General features: G+C 46.0%; 1 protein-coding gene and 1 pseudogene across 1 annotated transcript; both read right to left on the bottom strand.

Moving 5' to 3' along the window:
- Positions 1–3,418: 3,418 nt before the first annotated feature.
- Positions 3,419–4,366, bottom strand: LOC123346714 (olfactory receptor 12-like). Its single transcript, XM_044984190.1, has one exon. It carries the CDS (start codon positions 4,364–4,366, stop codon positions 3,419–3,421), a length of 948 nt encoding a protein of 315 aa, XP_044840125.1.
- A 21,698-nt stretch (positions 4,367–26,064) lies between these two features.
- LOC123346713 lies at positions 26,065–26,804 on the bottom strand (annotated as a pseudogene).
- Between the last annotated feature and the right edge of the window lie 197 nt (positions 26,805–27,001).

Genomic DNA, 27,001 nt, shown 5'->3' with positions numbered 1-27,001 from the left:
TGGTTGTCATGGTTTTGTTGCTATGGCAACCAAGTTAGATTATTATGGGTTAGCTCAACCGGTTTCAACCGGCTGAGAAGCTCTCTGTAGATATGTAAATAAAATGGAGGTTTTGGTTAGCTGCCTGCTCTCTGGCCTCAAGTGATTGCTTCCTACACCGGCTGCCCCAAGGATATAACAGGAGGTGCCAAGCAGAGGGCTGTGTGTTAAGCCCCACCCCTTTCAGGGAGTTCTGCACCTACCTCTGCTTGTGATTCTCAGCAGTGAGCCTTTGCCTGGGGTTTGGTGCCTAAGGCATTTCTTGCAAGCAGTGGGGAAGAATTCCCTCCCTCACTGCTTTTAGCCCAGTGGTCCGGGTGCTCACCCAAGAGACCATTGGTTCAAATCCCCCATCTGCTGAAGGGGGCGAAGTGATCCGAACAGGGCTCTGCCACCTCCAATTTAAGGCTCTAACTACTGGGCTATAGGATATTCTCATGTCGGGCCCCCTCAATCTTTCCCATTGGTGTAGTCCCACTTTGAATAAATAATTAAAGTATCACTGGAGGTGGGGGACCAGATCCAAGGTCTTCTACATTCAGGGCAAAGGCTCTAACCACCATGACATAGAGTCAGTCTCATGCAGTCTTTTTCTCTGCCCTCCCCCCTATAATTCTTTCTATTCCTCCAAAGTTGAATGGCTTCAACAGGAGAAATTGAGGGAGGTCCACATCTGAATACTTGACAGCTCAGTGGCTTGGGCCCTCACCTGAGAGAGAGTAGATTCCTGTTCAGCTTCTTTCTCCCCCTCAGGGGGACATGGGGCTAGAACAAAGGTGTCCTAACCACTAGGCTAAAGGTTATAAGGGAGTGTAGTGAGGCGGCCTGGCTCCCAGCCGCCCCAGAGAGGGACAAGCCCTTATGGTCGCCAAAGTGGGCGGAGACGCAGAAGCCTGTGCCCGCCCCCCAGAGGTCAAAGCGCAGGGCAGGAAGTATAAAAGCCCAGCCCCAGGACTCAGAAGCGGCCTGGCCTCCGGAGTGGCCAGACGCTGGTGCCGTAGCTCCCGTTGGGGGGCTCCCACCGCCTGCGACCGACCTGAGGCCTGGTCATACCTGCGGAGCCTGGACGCTGACCAGGCGCTGGAAAAGCCCCTAGGCCGGCCGGTACAAAGGGACCCCAAGGAGCTGCCCAGTTTACCTCTCGCTCAGCATCCTGAGGAGACCATGGTGTGGGACGCTGTGGAAGACGCCGCCAAGACAGAGGTACCAGTAGAGGGGGAGGTCGGAAGTAGCCCGGAGGCAGCCGACCCTAGTCTGTCTGCAGCACACCCAGAGCCAATGTCAGTGTGTTGCGGCCAGGATCCCCACTGACACAGCAGCAGGCTGCCTGCCGCTGTTAGAGCCCCGGGCTGGGACGCAGAGGAGTGGGCGGGCCTGCGTCCTCCCTACCACCCCACTCACAGGTGGCATCTCCCCCTCGCCCCGACGCTCAGGCCCAGGAGTCTGGGCTTAAATTATGGAACTATTTGCTCAGCCCCTGCCTGAGGGTCTGAGCCCTGAACTCTTGTTTGCTGCCCCCCCCAACCTAGGGCTTGGGCTTAAACTACTGAACTGTTTGCTCAGCCCCTTCCTGAGGGTCTGAGCCCTGAACTGTGGTTTGCTGCCCAACTAGGCTAATTCACCAGTGCACTGGACTCATGTAGTGAGGCGACCTGGTTCCCAGCCACCCCAGAGAGGGGCGAACCCCAACAGCGGACATTTACACGGATGTCCTACCCCTCCCCTGCTTTTTTATGTGGATCTAGGCCTGCTCTGAGCACATCCTACCAGATCAGGCCCTTCAAGTGAGATAGGCAGAGGAACACCCACCTTCTCCCAGTATGGGAATTGCTCAAGTGGACAATAGGGGTCCGGATCACCAAGTGAAGCTACAGCGCGCACGCCCAGAGGCAGAAACATAAACATGTAGGGAATATTTACACTGAGAATTTAGGCACTGGGTGAGTTTAGGGTCCTAAAGGATTCATCAGCTGAGTGGGGGTTTTATGAATACCAGGGGGTGGATTGGGGAGGCCTCCCTTTCAACCTTCAGTCAAGTGGTTAGTGTAGTGAGCCAGGATGTGGATGAATCCAGTTCAGTTCCCCCTTCTGCCTGATATGGGGAAGGGTTTGTTAAACAGCGTCTTTCTGTTGGATGCCCAAACCGCTGCACAATAAACTCATCCTCACTCTCTTTGTTGCTCGGTGTATACTTAATTATTTCATACACAGTAGAACAGCTTCTACAGGAGAGATTGAGACATTCAGCCTATGATAGCCCAGAGTTAGGGCACTCACCTAGGAGGCTAGAAATCCAAGTCCAAATACCAACCGCACATCACACAGGGAGAGGAACTAAATTCAGGTTTCCTACATCCCAAGTGAGTGCTTCAACCCATGAGATAAAAGTGATAAGGGAGGCCTCATATGCCCCCACCCCCATCATTTTGTGTCTGTTTAGGTGTGCTCTGAGACCACCTACCAGATCAATCCCCACGGGCTAGGCAGGTGGTGCAACACCTGCTCTGGGGACCCCATTGGGGCTTAGGGATCAGATAGGCACCCAGACACTTAGACTAATGTGTCTGTGCACATGCTTACTGGCAGAAACTAAAGTGTCTTGAGGACTTGAATGTTGGAAAGTCAGGCACCTAGGGATTTTAAAGGCCTACAGGGTTAAGCGACAGGGGTTTTGTGGAGCTCATGGTGCCTAAATGTTGGATTTAGGCACCTAAAATAGCAATTAGATGCCTAAATCCTTTTGTAGAACACACTAATTTCAGCTCCCTCCGGATTTGGAGATGGCTCTTACCTATTCTACAGATATAGGAATGCAAAAACATACACAAAGATTTGAAGTCTATGGAAATACTTTATTGTTTTTAACATGCTATATTGTCACTTGACAGAGAAATTGCCATGCAGCATCAGCCCTGTGGTTCTTTTAGTCCACGCACCCTTCTCCAGTGGTAGCCAGTATCAGCTGCTTCAGAGAAAGGAAAATTATAGGCTAAACCATGAGGAAAATTTCATCCTTGCCCAGGTAGTCAGTGGTTGGCTCATGTCCTGAAGCATGAAGGTCTCTACAAATGATAAAGACATTTTAGAATTCTGTTAGTCTCCATGTCTGAATGATCTGAGCCACCGACATGCACAAGGGTTATGAGCTTGTTAACTAGAGAGAGGTGATAGTGACAGAGTAAGAGATGGACAGACAGACGAGTTGTACTAGATGTCCACCCACATGTCTCAAACTCATTGGTTTATAGCCGGATAAGAAAGAAAAACAATGAAACGGTGTGTCATAATTTTGTAGTTTTTTCTTGTTGCTCCAGTTTTTTGTGCAAATTAAAAAGAATGCTGACACGCTGTGTTGTATCTCTCTGTCGAAATGCAAGGTTCATTTTTTCAAGGATTTGTGGCCCATAGTCCTTCTCAAAGCTTCTTTAACGTCCTTGTTCCTAAGGCTGTAGATGAAGGGATTCAACATGGGGATGACAAAGGTGTAAAACACAGATACTGCTTTCCTTGGGTAAAGAGAAGATAACCAAGTGGGCTGGGCGTACATGAAAGCAGTGGTCCCATAAAATAAAGTCACAACCAACATGTGGGAGGTGCAGGTGGACAAGGCTCTGTGCCTGCCCTCAGCAGAACGAATCCGGAGGATAGTGAAAATGATGTAGATGTAGGAGATGAGCACAATCAGGGCAGTGCTCACTATGATGAGGCCACATAAGGTAAACATCACAAGATTATTGAGGTACTTATCACTGCAGGAGAGACTGATCAAGGGAGGGCCATCACAGAAGAAATGATCGATCTCGTTACGCCCACAATAGTGCAGCGTAAAGGTGAAGCCTGTTTGCACCATGGCGTTCACACAGCCACAGATATATGACCCTACCACCATCTGAATGCAAACCCACTTGGACATGGTGACGGGATACAGGAGCGGGTTGCAGATGGCGATGTATCGATCATATGCCATCACTGCCAGGAGGAACCCTTCGGTGGTGAGGAAGAGACCGAAAAGAAAGAATTGGGTGGCACATCCGTTATAGGAAATGATTTTGCTCCCTGATAGGAAGCTTGCCATGGCTTTGGGGGCGATGGTGGAGGTGAAGCAGAGGTCTAAGAGTGACAGGTTCATGAGGAAGAAGTACATGGGGGTATGAAGGCAAGAGCTGACTCTAATGATGAGGACCAGGATGGTGTTTCCCAGCACGGTTACTGTGTAAATCACCAGAAACAAGACAGAGGGGATCATCTGGCATCCTGGACCGTTTCCAAACCCTAGCAGGATGAATTCCATGACTGCTGTGCGGTTCCACTCTCTCACTGGCGCCATGGCTGTTAAATCCTTTGGAAAAGGCGTGAGATAAGGATTAAAAAAGAGGCAAATGAAGAAGATGCAATGACAGGCTTCATGAAAAGAGGGAGGATGGTCATGTGGAATAGACCCTGGTCTGAGACTCAGCAGATCAATGTTCATTTTCCAGCTCTGCCACAGACTCCCTGTGAGGCCTTGGCCCAGTCACTTGAGCTGGGATTTCCAAAGCAGCCAAAGGTAATTGGGCACTCAACTCCATTACATTTCAATAGGATTTAGTCACCTAGGACCAGATTTTTGAAGGTATTTCTGTGCCTAGTGGAATTTTCAAAAGCGCCAAGGCACCAAAATCTCATTGATTTCAATGATTGTTAGACATCTATAAGCTTTTGCAAAATCTCACTAGGCTCCTAGATTCCAAGACCAGAAGGGGCCATTCTGATCAATACATTTAATCCTAAATGCCTAAATACCGTAAATTGATCCTAAATATATTTAAAAATCAGGGGGTAACCATTAAGCTCTTGTGAAAACTCTCAGCTTTAATATTTCTGTCCCTTAGTTCCCAGTTCTGAAAATGAAGATAACATTATTTCCAGAACTCAGAGATTGTTGTGATTATAAAATCATTAATATTTTGGAATAGCTCAAATGCTACCATGGCAAGGGATAAAGTACCTTGAGTGATTTTCAAAATGAGACACCCAACGCCCCATTGACGTTTTATAATATTTGTGTCCTTAATTCACTGAAGTTCTATTGAAAATCTCATCATAGATAGCTTTGCCATCAAATTCAATCTGCCTTTGACTTGACTATAAGCAGATAAGGCCCTCGTAATCCAAGTTCAACAAATTCCTCATAAAATTTGAGTTGTTCTTTTGGAAGGCATCTTTTCTAGACTAGCAGCTAAATAAACCCGCTATTTCTTACAGCTGTAATACAAAGCACATCTCTTTGGCCAAGTTGGACAATTGCAGACTCTATGCATTCATGTGTGATCCCATTGATTTATAAAAGGGTGGGAGAATTAGACTTTGACATCAATATCATATAAGAAGATTGGATGACCTTGAAAATTGGAGTAATAGAAATGGGAATGAAATTTAATAGCATAAAGTGCAAAGTCATGCACTTAGGGACTAACAACAGGATTTTTGCTATAAGCTGTGGACATATCAGTTGGAAGTGACAGAGTAGGAGAAAGACCTGGGTGTACTTATCAGTCACAGGATAACTATGACCCATCAATATGATGTGGCCATGAAAAAGGCTAATGCAATCCTAGGATGCATCAGGAGAAGTATTTCCAGGGGAGACAGGAAAGTGTAATTACCATTATACAAGGCACAGATGAGACCTCATCTGGAATACTGTGTGCAATTCTGGTCACCCATGTTTAAGAAAGATGAATTCAGACTGGAACAGGTACAGAGAAGGGCCACTAGGATGATCAGAGGAATGGAGACCCTTCCTTACGAGAGGAGACTTAAGAAGCTTGACTTGTTTAGCCTAACCAAATGAAGGCTGAGGAGAAATATGATTGCTCTCTATAAATACATCAGGGGATAAACATCAGGGAGGGAGAGGAAGTCTTTAAGGGCCAATATTGGCCTTAGAACAAATGAAATTAGATGAAGGTTTCTAACCATCAGAGGAGGGCGTTCTGGAACAGCCTTCCATGGGGAGCAGTGGAGACAAAAAGCCTAACTTAAGAAGGGGATTGTACGATGGCACGTGGCCCATATGCAACTGCTAGTAGCAAAAATCTCCAGTAGCCAGAGATGGGACACTAGATGGGGAAGGCTCTAAGTTACTACGAAGAATTCTTTCCCAGGTGTCTGGCTGGTGCATTTCTCCCACTTGTTCAAGGTCTAACTGATCTCCATATTTGGCATCAGGAAGGAATTTTCCCCTGGCCAGATTGGCAGACCGTGAGAGTTTTTGCCTTCCTCTGGAGCATGAGGCGTAGATTAATAGCAGGGTTGAACTAGAGTAAATGGTGGATTTTCTATAAATTGAAGTCTTTAAATCATGATTTCAGGACTTCAGTAACTCAACTCAAGGTTACAAGTCTATTACAGGAGTGGGTAGGCAAGGTTCTGTGGACTGCGACGTGCAGGAGGTCAGACTAGATGATCACAATATTTCCTTCTGGCCTTAAAATCTGTGAGTCTGGGTCGGCCTGGGTCCGGTACTATTCAATATTTTGATTAAAGACTTGGATAATAGAGTGGGGAGTATGCTTATAACACTTGTGAATCATAGAATCATAGGTTTAAAAGGGAACACAAGGGTCATCGAGTCTAACCCTCTGCAAAGAGGCAGGATTTGTTGCTTCTGAACCATCCAAGATAGATGTCTATCCAGCTTGGATGACATCAAGCTGGATAGTCACCTATCTTGGAGTTCACAAGCACTTTGGAGGACAGGACTAGAAATCAAAAGGATCTTAACAAATTGGAGAAATGGTCTGAAATGAGCAAACTGAAATTCAGTAAAGAAACCTGCAAAGTACTATACCTAGGAAGAAAAACATTCATTGTACAACTACAAAATGAGAAACAGTTGGATAGGTGATGGTACTGATGAAAAAGATCTGGGAGTTATAGTGGATCACAAATTGAATATGAATCAACAATGTGATGCAGTTATGAAAAGGCTAATATCATTCTGGGGTGCATTAACAGGAGTGTCCTATGTAAGACATGGGAGGTAATTATCCCACTCTACTTGGCACTGGTGAGGCCTCAGCTGGAGTACTGTGTCCAATTCTGGGTGCCACCGTTTATGAAATTTGTGGACAAATTGGAGAGAGTCAAGATGAGAACAACAAAAATGATGAGAGATTTAGAAAATCTGACCTATGAGGAAAGGTTAAAAAAACTAGGCACGTTTAGTCTTGAGAAAAGAAGACTGAGGGGGCACCTGATGAGAGTCTTCGAATATGTTAAGGACTGCTATAAAGAGAATTGTGAGCAATTCTTCTCCATGTTCACTGAAGGTAGGACAAGAAGTAAAGTGTTCAATCCGCAGCAAAGGAGACTTAGAAAAAATTTCCTGATATCTAACCTAACTGTAAAGGTAGCTGAGCTCTGGAATAGGCTTCCAGGAGAGGCTGTAGAATCCCTGTCATTGGAAGTTTTTTAAAACAAGTTGGTCAAAATTGTAAGGGAATTCACAAACTGTCACTATAGATGTGATTCTCTTCTGTCAGATGAAAGACAGTTGAGATCTCACGACTGGAATCTAGGGCAACACCTGAAGATGTTCAGGGAATCCTCTGAAGATGCAGAGATGTCTGTGTTTCTCTGATTCCAGTGAAGTGTTAATTCTGCCTCATGTTAGATTATTGAAGTTGGGATTTTCAGTGGTATGCATCTCCTATTGAACTGACTGAGCTAGCAATTTTCCGAATCTTCTGAGTTCTGCAGGTTAATTTTTGGAGGGAAATCTTTCAATGGTCTTCTTGAATTCTCTCATTCCTCTATTTCAGCACTATCCTAAGCCCTTCCAGCCCAACCTGCTCCTCCACTCCTAAAAGAGGTTAGTTGTATTAATGCATTCACTGTTGTGAGAGCAGTAGATAGGTCACCTCAAATGGCTCTCTCTGAATCAGGAGGTTAATTACCTTTGTATATTGCATGGTAGAGACGAACTGTCCACTTTTGGTGTGCGCACTTCTAAAAGGACATTGAGAAAATGAAAAGGGTTCAGAGAAGAGATACAGAAATGAGTTGAGGTTTTACAATGAACTAACAAAGGAGATCAATCTATTTAAATTATTCAAGAGATGGTTTAGACATGATTTGATCATGGTCTATAAATGCCTGATGGTAGAAGATACTAGCTTTTTTTAGACACATCACCACAATTGGAGCTCATGAACATACAGATTGGAGTCAGTGCAGAAAATAACCACAAATTATTTGAGTGGCGGAGAAAATACCTTACAGTGAGAGAATTAAAGAGCTCAATCAGTTTAGCGTCTCAAAACAGAGATCAGTAGATGATCATAGAAGCATTGAAAGTAGGGCTGGAAGGGACCTCAAAAGGTCATTTAGTCCATTCCCCTGCACAGAGAAAGGGCCAAGTATACGTAGACCATCCCTGAGAGGTATTTGCCTAACCTGTTCTTCAAAAAACCTCCAATGACAGAGATTCCACAGCCTCCCTTCAAAGCCTATTCCAGTGCTTAACTAGCCTTATAGTTAGAAGTTTTTCCTAATATCTAACCTAAATCTCCCTTACTGCAGATTAAGCTCATTACTTCTTTTCCGGTCCTCAATGGACATGGAGAACAATTGATCTCTGTCTTCTTTATAATAGCCCTTAATATATTTGAAGATGGTTATCAGGTCCCCCCCGGCTTCTTTTCTCAAGACTGAACATGACTGGGTTTTTTAACCTTTTCTCATAGGTCAGGTTTCTAAACCTTTGATCAATTTTGTGGTCTCTTCTGTACTCTCTCCAATTTGTCCACATCTTTCTTAAAGTGTGGTGCCTGGAACTGACCTAGTACTCCAGCTGAGTCCTCAACAATGCCTGGTAGAGCGGGACATTTATCTCCTGTGTCTTACATACAACATTCCTGTCAATACAACCCAGAATGATATAAGCCTTTTTCACAGCTGTATCTCATTGTTGGCTCATATTGTGATCCAGTATAACCCCCAGATCCTTTTCAGCAGTGCTACCACCTAGCCAGTTGTTTCCCATTTTGTAATTATGCAATTGATTTTTTTTTCCACTGAAGTATAGTACTTTGTACTTTTCTTTACTGAATAATACCAAACCCAGGACAGACCTCTTCAGGATCCCACTAGATATGTTCCCCCATTTTGACAGCAAGCCACCAATAGCTACTGTTAGAGTACAGTCTTTCAGTATTGTACCCAACTTACAGTAATTTCATCTAGACCACATTTCCATACTTTGCTTATGACAATGGAACATACAAGAAATATAATTTCTGCAGCTTTGCCCCTATTCACTATGTCAATGATCCCGTCATAGAAGAAAATGAGTTTGAATTGGCATGATTTGTTCTTCACAAATCCATGTTGGCTATAACTTGTTACCCTGTTATCCTCCAGCGGCTTACACATTGATTGTTTAATAATTTGTTCCAGTAGCTTTCCAGGTACCAAAGTTCTGACTGATCTAAAATTCCCTGGGTCCTCTTTCGTCCTCTTTTTTTTTTTTTTAAGACAGGAACTATGTGTGCCCTTCTCCAGTCCTCTAGGACCTCACCCATCCTCCATGAGTTCTCAAAGATAATCGCTAATGGTTCTAAGAGTGCTTCATTTAGTTCCTTAAGTACCCCAGGATGAATTTCATCAGGCCCTGTTGAGTTGAATACATTTAACATATCTAAATATTCTTTGACCTGTTCTTTCCTTATTTTGGCTTGTGTTCCTTCCCCCTTGTTGTTAGTATGAATTGTGTTAAACATCTGGTCGCCATGAAGCTTTTTAGTGAAGACTGAAGCAAAATAGCCGTTAAATACCTCAGCCTTCTTAATATTATCAGTTATTGGCTCTCCTTTCCTATTAAGTAGAGGACCTACACTTTCCTTTGTCCTTCTCTTACTCCCAATATAGTATTAAAGAACCTCTTCTTAGGCCTGGTCTACACTAGGACTTTAATTCGAATTTAGCAGCGTTAATTCGAACTAACCGCTCAACCGTCTACAATAGGAAGCCATTTAATTCGAACTAGAGGGCTCTTTAGTTCAAATTTGGTACTCCACCCCGACAGGTGGAGTAACGCTAAATTCGACATGGCTAGCTCGAATTAGGCTAGGTGTGGATGCAAATCGAACTTAGTAGCTCCGGGAGCTATCCCACACTGCACCACTCTGTTGACGCTCTGGACAGCAGTCCGAGCTTCGATGCTCTAAGCAGCCACACAGGAAACGACCCGGGAAAATTTGAATTCCTTTTCCTGTCTGGACAGTTAGAATCTCATTTCGTGGTTGGACATCGGGGCGAGCTCAGCAGCACCGGCAGCAATGCAGAGCTCTCCAGCAGAGGAGTTCATGTAATCTCTGAATAGAAAGAGGGACCCGGCATAGACTGACCGGGAACTCTTGGATCTGATCGGTGTGTGGGGCGAGGAGTCTGTGCTTTCGGAGCTGCGCTCCAACAAACGGAATGCAAAGACCTACGAGAAGATCTCCAAAGCCATGATCCAGACAGAGGATACAGCCGTCATGCAACGCATCGCCGCGTGAAAACCAAGGACCCCAGACAAGGCTACCAAAAAATCAAAGCGGCAAACGGACGCTACGGAGCCTGCCACCACTGCCCCACCAGTGACCGTGGACTCTGACGATGGGACAGTGTCGACGGCCAGTTCCTCGGTGATGTTCGCGGACGGGGAAGATGAGGAAGGGTTTGTGGAGGACGAGGCAGGCGAGAGCGCTTACAACGCTGGTTTCCCCGACCGCCAGGATCTATTCATCACCGTCACGGAGATCCCCCAACAACCCTCCCCGGCCATTAACCCGGACCCTGAATCAGGGGAAGGAGCAGTCGGTAAGTGCTTTAACCATGTTAACTTTTATTCTTAATATAACAGGAATCTTAACTGTGTGAAAAGGAGGACTCTCTATATATGGGGATAGAACAGAAATCATCCTTGGAGATCTCCACGAAGCTCTCCTTGCGTTAATCGAAAAGCATCAGCAGGAGGTTCCTGAGGAGAGCTGCCTTATTGGGTGCTCCGTGGTAGCACAGTTTTCCGCGCGAGGCTTTCATGAGGTACTCAGGGAGCACTGCCTCCCCGAGCATGGCTGCATCGGGCCCTGGTTCGTGCTAGCTTTCACGCAGCATGCGCTCTCTATCTCCTTCAGTGACCCTCCTCAGGGTGATTTCGCTCGGAGAATCCTGCATCTAATTAGGTTAAGTACTGTAATTTTACGCCTGGTCCAAAGTATTTTTTAAAAATCTACGGACAGACGGCATAGCACAGACTCAGCACGCAGCTGCGTGACAAGCGTAACGGAAAGCCAAAGAATATAATGGACGCTCATGGAGGGAGGGGGGAATGAGGATGCAAGGTATCCCACAGTTCCTGCTGTCTCTGAAAAGTATTTGCATTCTTGGATGAGCTCCAAATGCTTCTAGGGTCAAACACAGTGTCTGCGGTGGGTCAGGGCATAGTTCGGCAATTTGCGCACACACCCCACCCACCACCAGAAGTGAAAACAATCCTCTGTTGACTCTTTTACATGTCACCCTATCTTTACTGAATGCTGCAGATAGACGCGATGGTGCAGCACTCAACACCAACATCCTTGCTCCCCCCACGCTATGGATGGCTGATGGTACAAAATGATGGAAATCCATCCTCATCATCAGCCTATTGGCACATGGGGCAGTGCAAAAGGGCTGGTAACCATGCCGACTAGCATCAGTAAGGTCGATCAAGGGCGCCTGTCCCTAATTTTTGATGGCAGATGGTGCAATATGGCTGGTAACCGTCCTCATCATTGCAACAGGGGGCTGAGCTCCATCAGCCCCCACCCTTCATTGTAAATAAAAGATTCAATTGCCCCTGGACTAGAAGAGGGATGATGGGCTCCTTCATCCACACTCCTTAATGTCCTGCCTGGACTATCATTGCAGCTGGAGGCTTCCTTCCACTCATTTCTCACAAACAAGTCACTGTGTCTTATTCCTGCATTCTTTATTACTTCATCACACAAGTGGGGGGACAATGGTATGGTAGCCCAGGAAGGCTGGGGTAAGAACGGAATGAACAGGTGGTGTTGTTGCAGGAGCACCCCCTGTGAATAGCATACAGATCAGAATTTCTGCAGGATCTGACACAGAGCAGCTGTGCTCTCTGGTTCTATGATACAGTGGTTATCTAGTACACTTGCCTATATTCTAGGCAGGACTGATTCTATTTTTAGATACAAAAAAGGAGGGATTGACTCAGGGAGTCATTCCCAATTTTTGCTTTTGCGCCCCTGGCTGCTCGGCCAGGGGCACTTATGACAGCACCAAATGGGGCAGTGCAAAAGGACAGGTAACCATGCCCATCTTATTACCATCTTATTACCAATTTATGGTATGGTAGATGGTACAATATGGCTGGTAACCATCTCTGCTGTCATGCAAAAGCAAAAGCATGCTGCTGTGTAGCGCTGCTGGCCCGCCTCTGTCAGCGGCATCTAGTACACATACGGTGACATACACAAAAGGCAAAACAGTGTCCATGGTTGCCACGCTATGGCGTATGCCAGGGCAATTCTGGGAAAACGGGCTTGAAATGATTGTCTGCCGTTGCTTTCCCAGAGGAAGGAATGACTGGCGACATTTACCCAGAATCCACCGTGAAAATGATTTCTGCCCCAGCAGGCACAGGGGTCTCAACCCAGAATTCACAGAGACAGCCTAGACTCAGTTAATTGTTCGCAAAAATGTATCTTTGCAAGGAATTCACTCCCTGTTTCCCATCTCACAGCTTCCACTGTCTCCAGACCTGCCACAGCATCCCCCTCGCAGAGGCTGGCGAAGATTAGGCGGCGAAAGAAAAAGACAAGGGACAAGATGTTCGAGGAACGTATGGGCTGCTACCTAGCAGAGGCGGACCAGCAGAGCCAGTGGAGGGAGACCGTCTCTCTGTGCCAGCGCTCAGACAGCGAACGGGAGGAGAGGTGGCGTGAGGAAGACAACCAGGCGACTGAAACAATGCTTGGACTAGTGAGGGAGCAAACGGACACGCTCAGGCGCCTTGTGGATGTTCTGCAGGACCGCAGGAGGACAGAGCCCCCCTGCAGTGTATCTGCAACCGCCGTCCCCCGCCACAAAGTCCCATACCCCCCTCACCGAAAATAATCAGGAGGAGGGGCGGCCGGGGACGTGAATACTGTCATTGCACCACAGCACAGTGCTCAAGTACCCAAAAGCTCTCATACCCTACAGTTGCGGAAGTCCTTCACTTCCAGACTCACAGTAGTCCCAATCCCAGTCCCATCCCCTAACTGTCTACTTAATTAATAAAAATGATTTGCTGTTAATTACTGTTTCCGTTATGTTTTTTCAAAGAAGACTGTGTTCGAATGGGGGGCGTGGGGAAGGGAGTGGTTAATTGCATAGGACAGTCACCTTTCCCAGGGTACAGACACGGGGGCAGGATCAGCAGCGGGTCACACACACGGTGCAGTCAGTAGGCAACCTGGTCGGTTTTTGGAGGTGGTTTCCAGGATCTGTGTGGGCGGGGGAGATGTGACTTTGCAGCGGGGGAGGGCGGTTACAGATCTTATACAGCGGTCCTTGTCCTGGACCGCTGAGTCACGCAGCTGAGGAATCTGTATCCGTCCTCCTCCACCACAAGGTCACATATCCGCCCGCACACAGAATTCCATAAAGAGGGATGGCAGGCTCCGTTGAAAGAAGCCTTCCGGCACTGCGGACTGCTCTAGGAGCAGGGGCCTGTCATTCCTTGAGTTTAGAGGCGGTCTTTACATCACCGCACACCGTAGCCAGCACAGCCTGCGTCCCAGTTTCAACCCTTTCACGAAAAGTCATGAATAAAGAAACCTTTGTTAAGTAATAATGGGACATGTATTTTATTTTTACACGTGTGCTGGAAGTGGGGGTAACGGGGTGAACGGGGTATGTAACCGAAGAGGAGAGTCAACAGTAACTGGGTAAAGAAACAGGGGCAGGTTCAGCTTCTCTGTAAAGAAACTGAACAGTCACAGGTCACGCTGCTCGCTGCTCGCTGGTATTTGAAGAGTTCCTTGTCGCTGTCCCAGGCGCCTATATAGGGCTTCATGAGCAAGTGCATTAGCGGGCAGGCTGGGTCCCCGAGGATGACTATAGGCATCTGCACATCCACAACAGTTATTTCATGGTCCGGGAAGAAACTACCTTCCTGCAGGCGTCTGAGCAGCCCACGTTCCTGAAAACACACGCATCATGAACCTTGCCCGGCCACCCGACGTTGATGTTTGTAAAACGTCCCCTATGGTCCCCCAGTGCTTGCAGCACCATTGAAAAGTAGCCCAATTTCTCATCAGCTGACTGTGGAAGAGGTGGATGATAAAGTGCGAGGAGGAGAAAATGGCGATGATCGCAGCGGGCTCCGTGCTTGCAGTGCTGTGGCGTCCGCGCTGTCACTGACCAGAAAAGTGCACGAACAGATTGCCCGCAGGCGCTTTCACGGAGGGAGGGAGGGAGGTTGTGATTGACGGTTCAATGACGACACTTACCCAAAACCACCCTCGACACATTTCTCCCCCCAGCAGGCATTGGGGGCTCTACCCAGCATTCCAATGGGCAGCGGGGAGTGCGGGAACTGTGGGATAGCTTCCCACAGTGCACCGCTTCAAAAGTCGACGCTGGCCCCGTGAATGTAGACTCAGAAATTCGAATTAGTGTATTTAGTATGGATACACAAATTCGACTTCATAAGATCGAATCCACAAATTCAAACTAAGTTGATTCGAAATAGTCTTGTAGTGTAGACAAGGCCTTAGTGCCTTTTATGTCCCTTACTAGGTGTAACTCATTTTGTGCCTTAGCCTTTCGGATTTTGTCCCTCATGCTTGTGCTGTCCTTTTGTACTCATCCTTAGCAATCTATGTTACCATTTTTTTTATTCCTTTTTCATTTTCACAATGTTAAAAAGCTCCTGATGGAGCCATATTGGCCTTTGACTATTCTTCCTACCTTTCTTCCACATCGGGATAGTTTGCTGTAGCACCTTTAAACTGTATCTTTGAGAAACTGCCAACTCTCATGAACTCCTTTTTCCCTTACATTTTCTTCTCATGGGACCTTACCTACCCATTTCTTTGAGTTTTGAAGTACATTGCTCTTATTCTGCTGCTCTCACTCCTTCCATGGTGGGGGAAGATATCTTCATTTTGAAGAAGTCATCTGAAAACCCAGCAGCCTCAGCACTGTATAATTGAATATTGCTGAGTGTATATTTCCAAATAAGGAGATATGTATTAGAAGTGGCTTTTATTTTCCCCCAAGAAATCCAACAGGATTTCTTAAAGTAGCTTAAAGTAAGGAGTTATACTTTAAACGTATATCTTTCTTGTATATATGGAACAGATAAGGCATTGTAACCTATGTTGGGAATGGAAGGGGGTGGTTTTCTGATTTACATAATGGTTGGAATCAGCTCCATTGACTCCAGTGGAGTTACTCCTGATTTACATCAGGGTGAGTGAGAGGCAAATCAGACCCTCAGTCTGTAGCCAGACCCTGGAAAGTTCTCTGAGTGTGTTTCAAATTAGACTGATTAGATTTGATTGGGCTAGCAGACCAAATGGTATTTTTGTCTACTCCCTGAAATGATTAATTTAACTCTGAGAGTCAGATGTTGGGTGTGACTACCTGTTCTTATCAGTTTAACATTTCCCTGAGAGGTGTGAGTGTAGCCCACAATTCATTGTGGAAATGTCCCCCAAGATAGCATGCCAGAAGTTGGGGAAAGGGACAATGGGATTTAAGTGGGGTGGTTACCCTCTCCTGCCCTTCGGTGCTTAAAGCAGCCCTGGAGAGAGCTGCAGCTCTAAAAGCTGGGCTGACTGGGGAAGCAGCCGCAGCTGGGCCACGCCCCAATCAGGGCACAGCTGGTCCCTATAAGAGGCTGCGAGACAGAAGCCCAGACAGTCTCCCTCTGCCTGTACAGGAAGAAGGGCCTGGCTGCAGGGAGCTAGAGACAGGGTACCTCAGTGGAGCAGGGCTGGGGAAAGTCAGAGGAGCCGGGGAGCTCCTGCCTGGAAAGCCCCAGGCTGCGGCCTAGCATAAGGCCAACAGGTGCTGGGGTGCAGAGGGCAGCCCAGGGGTAGGCAAAGGCAGCAGGTCCAAACGCAACCTTGCCAGTGATGAGTAGGCTGATAATGTAGTCTGCTCCAGGGCACGGGGGCTAGACAATGACTGGCAATAGCCATATACTGAGGCGAGGTGGGGATAGAGGGTGGAGGTTCCCCTGGGAGGGGAAAACTCAAAGAGTAAGGGGTTACTGCCAGGGGGCAGCACCCCATGTAAAAGGGCACCGGGTCCAGGGACGGACCTGGGGGCCAGAGGACAGGCGGATCACCGGCCTGCAGAGGGCACTCTGGAGCTGGAACGAGCTAATTCCTGGAACAGACCAGCAAGAGGTGCTGCAGGGGTGAGTCCACACGTCTACAGGGATACCTAACCCTACCCAAATGGGCGCACATCTTTTGCCAATAATACCTGATGCTATGTGGACACAATGCACCAGCACAACTGGCCAAGTGTGAATGCACACTGCTGAATTTGTTTTGTCAGTAGTGGAACTGGCTGGAAACTAGCAACCTGCCAGGCAGCAAAGCGGGACGTTCTGGGGGCCTGGAAACCCCATATCCTGGTTTTACAAGCACTTAGGTGCCTTATTTCCATTGAAATAAGTGGAAGTGAGGCACATTTGTAAATCCCACTTGGTCTAAAAATCTGTCCCCAAATCTATTAAGGACTGTGAAGCACTCAGATACTGCAGTGATGAGAGCTAGATAAGCAATTAGAGTAGATCTGTTCTAAAATTTACGCATGGAACAATTTTTTCTTCAAATAAAATGCTGTTTTGTTGAAATGGAAACTTTCCACAGGGAAGTGTCTATTTCTTCAAAATTTCCTTGGAAAAAATGAAATGAATTTTTGTGACAAGATTTGCTAAGCATTTCAACAAAAGCTCCATTTCAACCTTATTGGAATGTGATGTTGCGATTTTTCATTTCAAAAGAAACTTTCTGTTTCAAAATTTATTGTATTTTAGCAAATACAATATAAAATTTAAAAAATGCAGATTTTTATCCTAATGGAATATTTTTATTGACCCAAAAAGAGGTTTTTATCCAAAAAATTGCTTTGTGGGAAATTTTGAGACTTTGGTTTTGTTCCAGTTTGGGCCCGATACTCGGATGGTGTAAATTGAGAACTTCCATGGAAATCTAGGCTGCAACTCCACTGGCCAACTCTATATTTCAATCTAACCCTCTTTAAACTAAGTGATAACTAGGGCCTCACATGCTCATTTGAACTAATCGAAAACTGGTAAATATTTTTTCATGAAAACTCCTGAAAATGTGAAATAATGTACAACTATCAGAAAGCACTTTTTTCATTAATTCACCATTTTTCACAAAAAAATGTTTATTGAAAATTTTATTTTCATTTTTTCATTTTTTGGTTTAGTCTCTTTTCCTTACTTCCCCCTCTCCCCCTGCCTTTGCTTCATTTTCTATTTTTGCCACTGAAAAAAAAGAAAGCAAAGGAGAAAGGGGGAGGAAAAGTTCAAAAACTGAAAAGCAAAATGTTACATTGTGACACAAAAAGGGATGATATGTCACACATGTCATCATAGCTGTCACTGTGGTGTCACCTCCTATGCCTTCATCCCTTCCACCGTTCTCAAGACCTGCTCTGCAGTAGGTAGGTATAAAACCTTCTTCACCTGTGCCTCCCACATGATGGCCATGAGTCTGTTCTGTGGGACAGCCTTCTTCATCTAGGCCCAGCCAGTCACTATATCCGTTCCCAACCAGAGCAGAATGGTGTCCATGTTCTATACCCTGGTGATCCCCATGCTAAACCCTCTCATCTTCAGCTTCAGGAACAAGGATGTGAAAGACGCTCTCTGGAGTATGATGGGGAACAAGAAGCTTTTTTTCAATTAACTGAATAGAGTCCAGGGTCCAGTGGGCTCACAGTGGGGGTGCACACCACCCTGTTCTGGAGCAGAGCAGGTCTAAGGATGGGAGTTCAGTCTAGTATACCAGCTGAAGGTGTGACCCTTAGGCTTTAAGGCATCCCTTCCATCTCTGCTATATATCAGAAAGGAAAAAAATATTTCTGTCCATCATTTGCTAATCGCCTTGTGCTCTAAAACATGTTGGTGGATAGCTCCTAAATACACTAGTTTGGTTCAGTTCAGGTGCTCTTCCCACCTCCCAACATATTTCTTACCATCTCGATAAGCCATTGACCTGTATAATATCCTCAGTTAAGGATGTACTGAGATGAAGTGGATTTCACTTACTCCCCATTTAAACTTGTTTTCTGTTTTATTATTTTGCTATTTCTTGTTCTGAGGAAAGTTAGCCAGCTCTGGCTGGTTCCTTATGTTATATGTGTGGATGGTCAAAAAATTTCTGCTGAAACTTCTTCTGAAGAGAAAATACGATTTTTCAAGCAAATAAAAATTTTCAGTAAAGTTTCTCCTTTCTGTACAAAATTTGTCTTGTGGGAGTTATAGTTCAAGTCCCTCATGTCCCAGTTATGCTCTGTGAGCAGGTCCCCAACTGGACTTCATTTTCCATGATGTATCACAGCCATGTGACTTGCATGATGTGCCACCTTCACTCACCAGGACCTGATCCTGCATGGTAGTGAGGCTGTGTAGCGGGGTGACCACCCACTCCAGCCTGGAAGGGGTTGGAAAAGCCCTGCAGAGGGCAAGGTAAAACCCTGGCTGATTGGGGGAAGTGGCTGCAGCTGGGGCCACACCCCAAACTGAGCAACAGGGCCTTATAAGAAGGCCAGGGAAGCCAGGAGTAAACAGTCTCTTCTTGTTTGTAGAGGGAGATGGGCCTGGCTGCAGGGAGCTAGACACAAAGTAGCTGAGTGGAGCAGGGCTGGAGACAGGCTGAGGAGCTGGGGAGCTCCAGCCTGTAAAGCCCCAGGCTGTGGCCTAGCAATGGGCTAAAAGGTACTGGGGGTTGCAGAGAGCAGCCCAGGGGTAGGCCAAGGCAGCAGGTCCAAACCCCTTTCCTATGATGAGTGGCTGATACTGCAATCTGCCCCAGGGCGTGGGGCTAGACAATGACTAGCAGTAGCCATTAGTGAGGCGAGGGGATAGAGGGTGGGGGTTCCCCAGGGAGGGGAGACCCTAAGACTGGGGGGTACTGTGAGGGGGCAGCACCCCAGGTGAAAGGGCACCGGGTTCCAGGGAGGGACACGGGGGCCAGAGGACAGGCAGATCACCGGCCTGAAGAGGGTGCTCCAGAGCTGGAATGAGCTAATTCCCGGAACAGACCAGCAGGAAGTGCCACAGGGGTGAGTCTGATCGGTTACAGGCTGGGATTCTGAGGGAGTTAGGCACCTGATTCCCTTGGAAATTCAATGGGAACTGGACAGCTAACTCCTATAGGAAATCTCCTTAAATCTCAGTAACTTAAGAATTCTCAGAGGGAGTTGGGAGCCTTTAAAGGCAATTCCCAGCACCTTGTAGGATTAAGTCCTATACAATCATGATGTTTTCAGTTACTCAGGCTGGAATTCTCAAAGGAGCCTAAAGGAGTTGGGCACCTGACCTTCGCTGAAATTCAGTAGGGCCCCAGCTCAACAAATGAAAAACCAGCTTGTCCAACCAAGTATGATTCAGAGGAAGAAGAGTTTCATTTCAAAGCAGAAGCAATGCCTCTTCCAAGAATAAGGCATCAATGTCACTATTGCTGATTTACTCCAGATGGGGATCTGTCCCCATTGACTCCAGTGGGGCAATGCTGGGCATTTGATCCCACTGATTCCAACAGAGACGTGCAGATTTACATCAGATGGGGATATGGCCCTATTAAGTCTGATAGAGCAATGCTGATTTACACCAGCTGGGGATCTGGCCCCATTTACTCTGATAGAGCAATGCTGATTTATATCAGCTGGGGGTCTGTCCCACTGCCTCCAACAGGGCTACATTGATTTATGCCAGCTGGGGGTCTGACTTGAGAACTTTATACAGCAACAAACTCATAAAGAAGGCCAACACAGAGTGTGGTTTTGAGAATTTCTGAACGTTACCCTTAGCTCTGAGGAAATCATTGAACTATGAGATGAATTGTGTTTTCTACCCACCTTCCCATATTAGCAGAGGAGCATGGTGGGGTTGCTTTGGAAGGGCTGGTTCAGGAACATCTAGGCACCCCTTGCAAACAGGGGCGGCTCTGTTTTTTGCCGCCCCAAGCACAGCAGGCAGGCGTCTTTCGGCAGCGCGCCTGCTGGCGTTCTGCTGGTCACGCGGATTCAGCAGCGCATCTGCTGGCGGTCCGTTGGTCACGCAGATTTGGCAGCGCACCTGCGTGTGATCCGCTGGTCACGTGGATTCAGCGGCATGCCTGCGGGAGGTTTGCCGGTGCCGCGTCATCAGCGTCCCAGCCGAATTTCCGCCGAAGCCGCGGGACTGGCGGACCTCCGGCAGGCATGCTGCCAAAAGCAGCCTGACTGCCACCTTCATGGTGACCGGCACGCTGCCCCCCGCGGCTTGCCACCCCAGGCACGCGCTTACTGTGCTGGTGCCTGGAGCCACCCCTGCTTGCAAAGTTATTTTGTTTGAACATCCCCAGTCCACATTGCAAAAGAGAGAGTGGTGTTAATCTTCCCAGCTCTGACCACAACCTAAGCTCCACCCATTCACAATTCAAACTAAAATGTCACTCATAAGAGAAAAAAAACAGGAGTACTTGTGGCACCTTAAAGACTAACAAATTTATTTTAGCATGAGCTTTCGTGAGCTTTAGCTTTAGCTCACGAAAGCTCATGCTAAAATAAATTTGTTAGTCTTTAAGGTGCCACAAGTACTCCTGTTTTTTTTGCGGATAGAGACTAACACGGCTGCTACTCTGAAACCACTCATAAGAGACTGTCCCTCTTCTTGCTTGCTTGATTTGATCAGCAGGAAAATAGTTAATGTCTTTGACATTTATAGCATTACCATTAAGTTTCAGGATGAACAACTTACTGGCCAAAAACTGGGTTTGCGACAAAACAAACATTTCCCCCCAAAATCTCCTTCCTACAAAAAATGTTTGTTTCCATCTGAAATCTGGAAAACTGAACATTTTCATCCCCCTTAACTCTCCAGCCTGGGCTGTCTCTCATGATGCTTTCCTTTGTAATCTGAGCAAATTCCCCAAGCACTTTAGACAAACTCACTGGTAAGGATAAAGCATTCAAATAAGTTTAACTTCAGAAAGATATAAGGCATAAAGGTCAGAGGTAGTTACCTAAGAAAATAAAAAGTAAACACACATTCTAAATCCTAAACTCTATTAGACTAAGCAAGATTTGGATTATACAGCTTTTCTCACCCCACTGGATGTCACAGGCAGGCTACAGTTCTTAATACACAGATTGAATTTCCTTCTCAGCCTGGGACCAATCTCCTCAGTTCAAAGTCTTTGTCTTCCCAGCATTCTTGTTACCTTCAGCATAGGTGGGGGAGGAGAGTGGTGGTCTCAGGATGCCACTGTCCCTTATTTTATACTCTCAATTCATCTCATCTCCCAGAGAAGATACGGGCCTAGGCATGTCCTGGTGGGCAGTTGCACAACTGAGTCATAAAGTTGAGCAATCCCCATTGTGTGGTGCTTGTGCAACTGTCTCTTACAGAATTGTAAACCTCTTGTTTACAATTACCCTTCTAGTCAATGGCTTGTGATTGTCACTTAATGCCTGTTTGGATGTGGGTCACCTACTTTGTTGCCACCGGATAGCTAGCTGTGGGCATCTCCCAGACACACAACATATTTCACATCAACCATATAGCAGAATATCATAATTCCATATACAATGATGATACAGATATTTTGACAGAACAATGAGTTTCAACATATCATGACCTTTCATTGGATATCTTACATGGCATCCTTTGTACAAAATATCATAATCATATACAAATTATCAGTGTGGGGGTTACCGGGTGCTATTTTAAGGTACAGTGCATCACAAAGGCAAGCTGTGATAAACTTAAAGGGAGGGGAGTTCATAGATACCTATATACCAAGGCCAGAAGGGACCATTGTGATCATCTAGTCTGATCTCCGGTATAACACAGGCCATAGAACTTCCCCATAATAATCCTAGAGTAGATCTTTTAGAAAAACATCCAGTCTTGATTTAAACATTGGCAGCAATGGAAAATCCATCACCCTAGGTAAATTGTTCCAATGGTCAATTATTCTCACTGTTAAAAATGTGCATCTTATTTCCAGTCTGAATTTGTCTAGCTTCAGCTTCCACTCAGTGGATCACATCGTACCTTTCTCTGCGTCACACCTTAACCTTCTCTTTGTTAGACTCCAAGAGCTCAATCTATTTAGCTTATCTCTGTAAGGCAGGTTTTCTAATCCTTTAGCCATTCTTGTGGCTCTTCTTTGAACCCTCTCCCATTTCTCACCATCCTTCTTCAATGGTGGACACCAGAACTGGTCACAGTATTCCAGCAGCAGTTGCACCAATGCCATATACAGAGGTAAAGTAACCTCTCTACTCCTACTCGAGATTCCCCTGCTTGTCCATCCCTGGCTTACATTAGTCCTTTTGCCTACAGCATTGCACTGGGAGCTAATGTTCAGCTAATTACCCCCCTGCCTGCCCCCTGTGTCCCCAAAATCTTTTTCAAAGTCAGTGCTTCCCAAGACAGAGCCCCCGCCTGTAAGCATGGCCTACATTGTTTCTTCTCAGATATATACATTGACATTTAGCCATATTAAAACACAAAAGTTCTTCCACATTGTTCATCGGTTTCTTGGAAGATATTTGCATCCAATTTGTAAACAGGCTGAGAGTAATTGTCTATGTCTGGGATTTCATTGGAGCCCAAGGGAGTCGAGTGGCCAAATCCCATTGAAATTCACTTGCCTATGATCCCAATTTTTAATCATCTCTGTGCTGTAACCCTTTGGGAGTGAGACCTGTTTTCATGAAAATGTTCCAAAGGTTTTGTTTATGTAGAATTATAGAAATGGGTGGAAGGGACCCGAAGAGGTCATTTTGTCCATGCTCCCATGCTGAGGGAGGAGTAAATATACTTAGACCATCCCTGACCATCTAACCTGCTATTTAAATCTAATTTTTGCAGGGCAGATTTATTTTCTATGCTGGAAATGTAGGCTGGACTTTTAAAAGCGGCAAAGGGAGTCAAGTGCCCAACTCCCATTACCACACTTTGGGAGTTTGGTGCCTAATTCCTTTAGGCTCTTTGGCTCCTGCCAGGCTCTGTTTTAACCTCAGCACTAGAGCTGGTCACTGTTTTCCATCTAACACAATTTGGACAAAAAATGACTTTTTATCAAAAACAATGTTGGGAAAATTTTATTTTCTGCAAAAACTGAACATTTGTTGGTCAAAAGCTTTTCAGGCTTTGGTAATAATATTCAGTGTTTGAAATAGGATTTTTAAGAGAAAGTGCTGAATCTCTGTTCAGAACAGCCCTACACCACTGCTTAATGCAGGGGTTCACAATTTTTGATCCCTGAGGCCCACCTGTGCTGCTGATGGACCCAAACACGGCATTGTCCCTGGGAGGCCTGTGGGGCTGATGATCCAGGAGGCCCGGTAGCCATGGATTGTGGGGGGCGGTGACTCAGAGCGGAAATGGCCGTGAAACCTCCAGCCTCCTCTGCCTGCCCGGGGAGTCACCACCTCTTGGGGATGGCCCCTTCTCCTCGCCCTCCGCCCATCGCCTGGCGTCACCGCTTCACCCTCACCTGCCCGCCGGGGATGCTGAGCTCCTCCGGCTCTGGGCAGAGTCCATTGCTGGCCACCACGCCATTGCTGTCTGCTTCTCAATGCCCCCCATCCTCCCCATGTCTGCACCAGCAAACCACCCAAGACTATGACACAGCCCATCTTTGGGCCGCAGCTCACAGTTTGGGAACCCCTGGATTAATGGAGTAACAACAGCTCTGCTAGCAAGGGAATCTGCACAGCTGCATGCACATCTTATAAAGCACTTTAGAAAGATGGGACAGCACCATTACCTAATTCTTCTAAAGGGAAACTGAGGCACGGATAGGTGATGTGACTTGTCCAAGGTCACACAGCAGGCCAGTGGGAGAGCCAAGAATAGAACCCATTTCCTGATTTCTTGCCTTCGTCTGTAACTAGGGATAAGCTTTTCAAAAGGTCTTAAGTGACTTAGGAGCAAAATCCCACTAAAAGTCAGTGGGATTTGTGCAACTACATCACCTCAATGTTCTATATCTTCATCAGTGATTTAGATAATGGCATAGAGAATACACGTGTAAAATTTGAGCTCTAGATGACCTCTCAAAGTCCCTTCCAGTCCTATGATTTCATGATGGTACGGTGCCTCACAATGGGATTCAAAAAAGTCAGCATGATCGGTGGCTCCTCGCCTAAGCTAGCCAATGGGAGATTCCAAGAAGAGGGTTGTGTCCTAAGCCCCGCCCCACTTCTAGAGATAGGCGCCTATGTCCGGGATGTGGGGAGTTGCCTCCCTCTGGCTGGGATTCTCAGCTGCAAACTCTCTCTCTTCGTGTTTGGTGCCTATGGTGTTACCAGATCAAGCTCCTCAGGCTGGATAGATGAAAGAACAACTATCTTCCCCTATTTTCTGCGTCACTGTGGGGCTCAGATGTCCAGATACCTGGCATGGGGCTGTAGTGCTCATGCTCAGAGGAAGAATCATAGGTGCCTAGGGAACTCTTTCCTGAAAAAATTAGGTTCCAAGAGAGTTGAGGCACCCACAGTGTTTGGAGGCAGCTGAGCAGGGTTTTGTGATTCCCAGTGATTCCCAGTGGGGCCTGATTCTGGGATTTAGGTGCCTAACATAGCACCTAAGTTCTTTAGTGTATCTAGCCCATGGTTGCCTAGATCTCATATTTCCCTTTGAAATACTTTACTTTGCAAGGTCTCTAGGCAGCAGGGACTAGCTATCACTATTTTTTTTTCCAAATCATTGGGGTGCTGATCTCATTTGATGCCTAAAGTTGTTAATGTAATCATAATAAATAATAATTAATAATTCATCTAATGTTACCCCACAATTAGTAGAGATGAGAGAGTCTTGCTATGACATTTGTTCAGCTCCTTCCACCCATTTTTGCCATTGTGAGTTCTCCTGTAGAATCAATCTTTCAGTGGCTAACACAGATTGTTCTCCCACATTACATAGTTCGTTGCCAACTTTTTGTTATGTTCAAGGGCCAGGATTGTCCCCTCCAACTTGTTTTTCATTGTCCAATGCACACTGGCTGCTGCAGTTATATATTCCATTGCCATCTTCCCTTTGCAAGTAACACACAAAATTTGTGTTAAAACAGAGATAATGTTTTACATCAGTAAATTTGAGGTAAAATACATTGCAGGGATATTGTAATTATACACAATTAAGTGTTAAAACCCAAGAAAGGTTAAACTTAAATCCAAACATATTAAGGAATGAAAATGCACAGTTAAGTCAGCAAAATGACCTTAACTCTGCCCTATCATAATTTTTTCCAACTTCCCATCTAGTTAAAACAATGGAATTTTGCATATAGGAACTATATAAATACTCTTTTTGGTATGGTTCATGGTAATTTCCTCACCATTATCCTTCAAAGTTTCACTATCAGCAGTCATTAAGATGGAGTCAAGGTTTAGAGAACATGTCCTTAATTTAGGGTAGAATACATTACAAAGGTGTAATTTCCCCACAAAAGCCCACAGGAAATTTAAAATGAAAGTTAAACAATATGCATACACGTTAGAGCAAGAAATGATATTAGGGCACCCAAACAAACTTAGCACTGCCCTATAGTGACACCTTGAAGAGGAAAAAATGAGGGGAGAGGGGGAATCTAATTTGTACTTAAAAATCTTGGAGTCCAAGAAGACTAAAAGGTTTTAATCATAATTTTAAAGGGGTGTATGTGTCTTTTTTTATTCGTGTCCTTTCATGGAAGAGTTTTCTGTTCAGCAATTTCTACAGGGCAAATTTCACCTCCTCATTCCTGAGAGATAGATCATGGGGTTCAGAATTGGGGTGACAACATTGTATATGTGGATGACTATAATATTCCTTTCAGAGGAGACCCCAGGGGAGGAAGTCATGTATTTGCCAAGGGTTAGTACATAGCATGGAGACACCATCATGGGGTGGGAGGTGCAGGTAGAAAAGATATTGGTCCTGATTTCCCATGATTGTCCAGAGGAAGGAAATTAAGTAGAGGTACAGCAGGAAGTTGGGGACAAAAGAACCCAGTGTGAAGCTCCTAGTGATGATTTTGAGGAGGCTCAGGTTGAGGCGGGTGCTGCAGCAGGCCAGGCTCAGCAGGGGCTTGATGTCACAGAGGAAGTCATAGAAGCAGCTGAGGGACTAGAAACAGAGCCAGGAGGTCATGACTTTTGCATCAGCATGTTCAGGGATGAACTGGCCCAGGTGGCTGCTATCAGCCACAGGCAGGCCTGTGGGTTCCTGACCAGCGTGTAGTGCAGCAGGTTAAAGAGGGCCATGGAGCAGTCACAGGCCATGACAGCCAGCAGAATGGCCTTCCTGCTGCCCAAGAAGTGGAAGAAATGGAACTGGGTGAGGCAGCTGGTAAAGGACATGGCCTGGTGCCCCGAGAGGAAGCCGGCCAGCATCTTGGGTATGGCGACTGTGGAATAGAAGATGTTTTGCCCAGGAAGATGGACATTGGGGTGAAAAGTTGGGGCTGAGCCACTGTCAGAAATTTCATACAGATATAGACATTTCATAAGATCATCCCCACTTCTTTAAGTGTACCAAGACAGATATCCCAAATAATCACACAAGGTTTATTACATGCGCAGTTGGGGCGTCCAAAAAATCTTAACTCTCCATTGTTGTGACAAGAAGAGTGGTGTGAGGAAAAGAAACATATCAATGGGGCTTTAAAAATTAAGTTCATTTAAG

This window comes from Mauremys mutica, chromosome 12 (assembly GCF_020497125.1).
Source record: "Mauremys mutica isolate MM-2020 ecotype Southern chromosome 12, ASM2049712v1, whole genome shotgun sequence".
NCBI classification, from domain to species: Eukaryota; Metazoa; Chordata; order Testudines; family Geoemydidae; genus Mauremys; species Mauremys mutica.
This window is presented reverse-complemented; position numbering and strand designations above follow the sequence as displayed.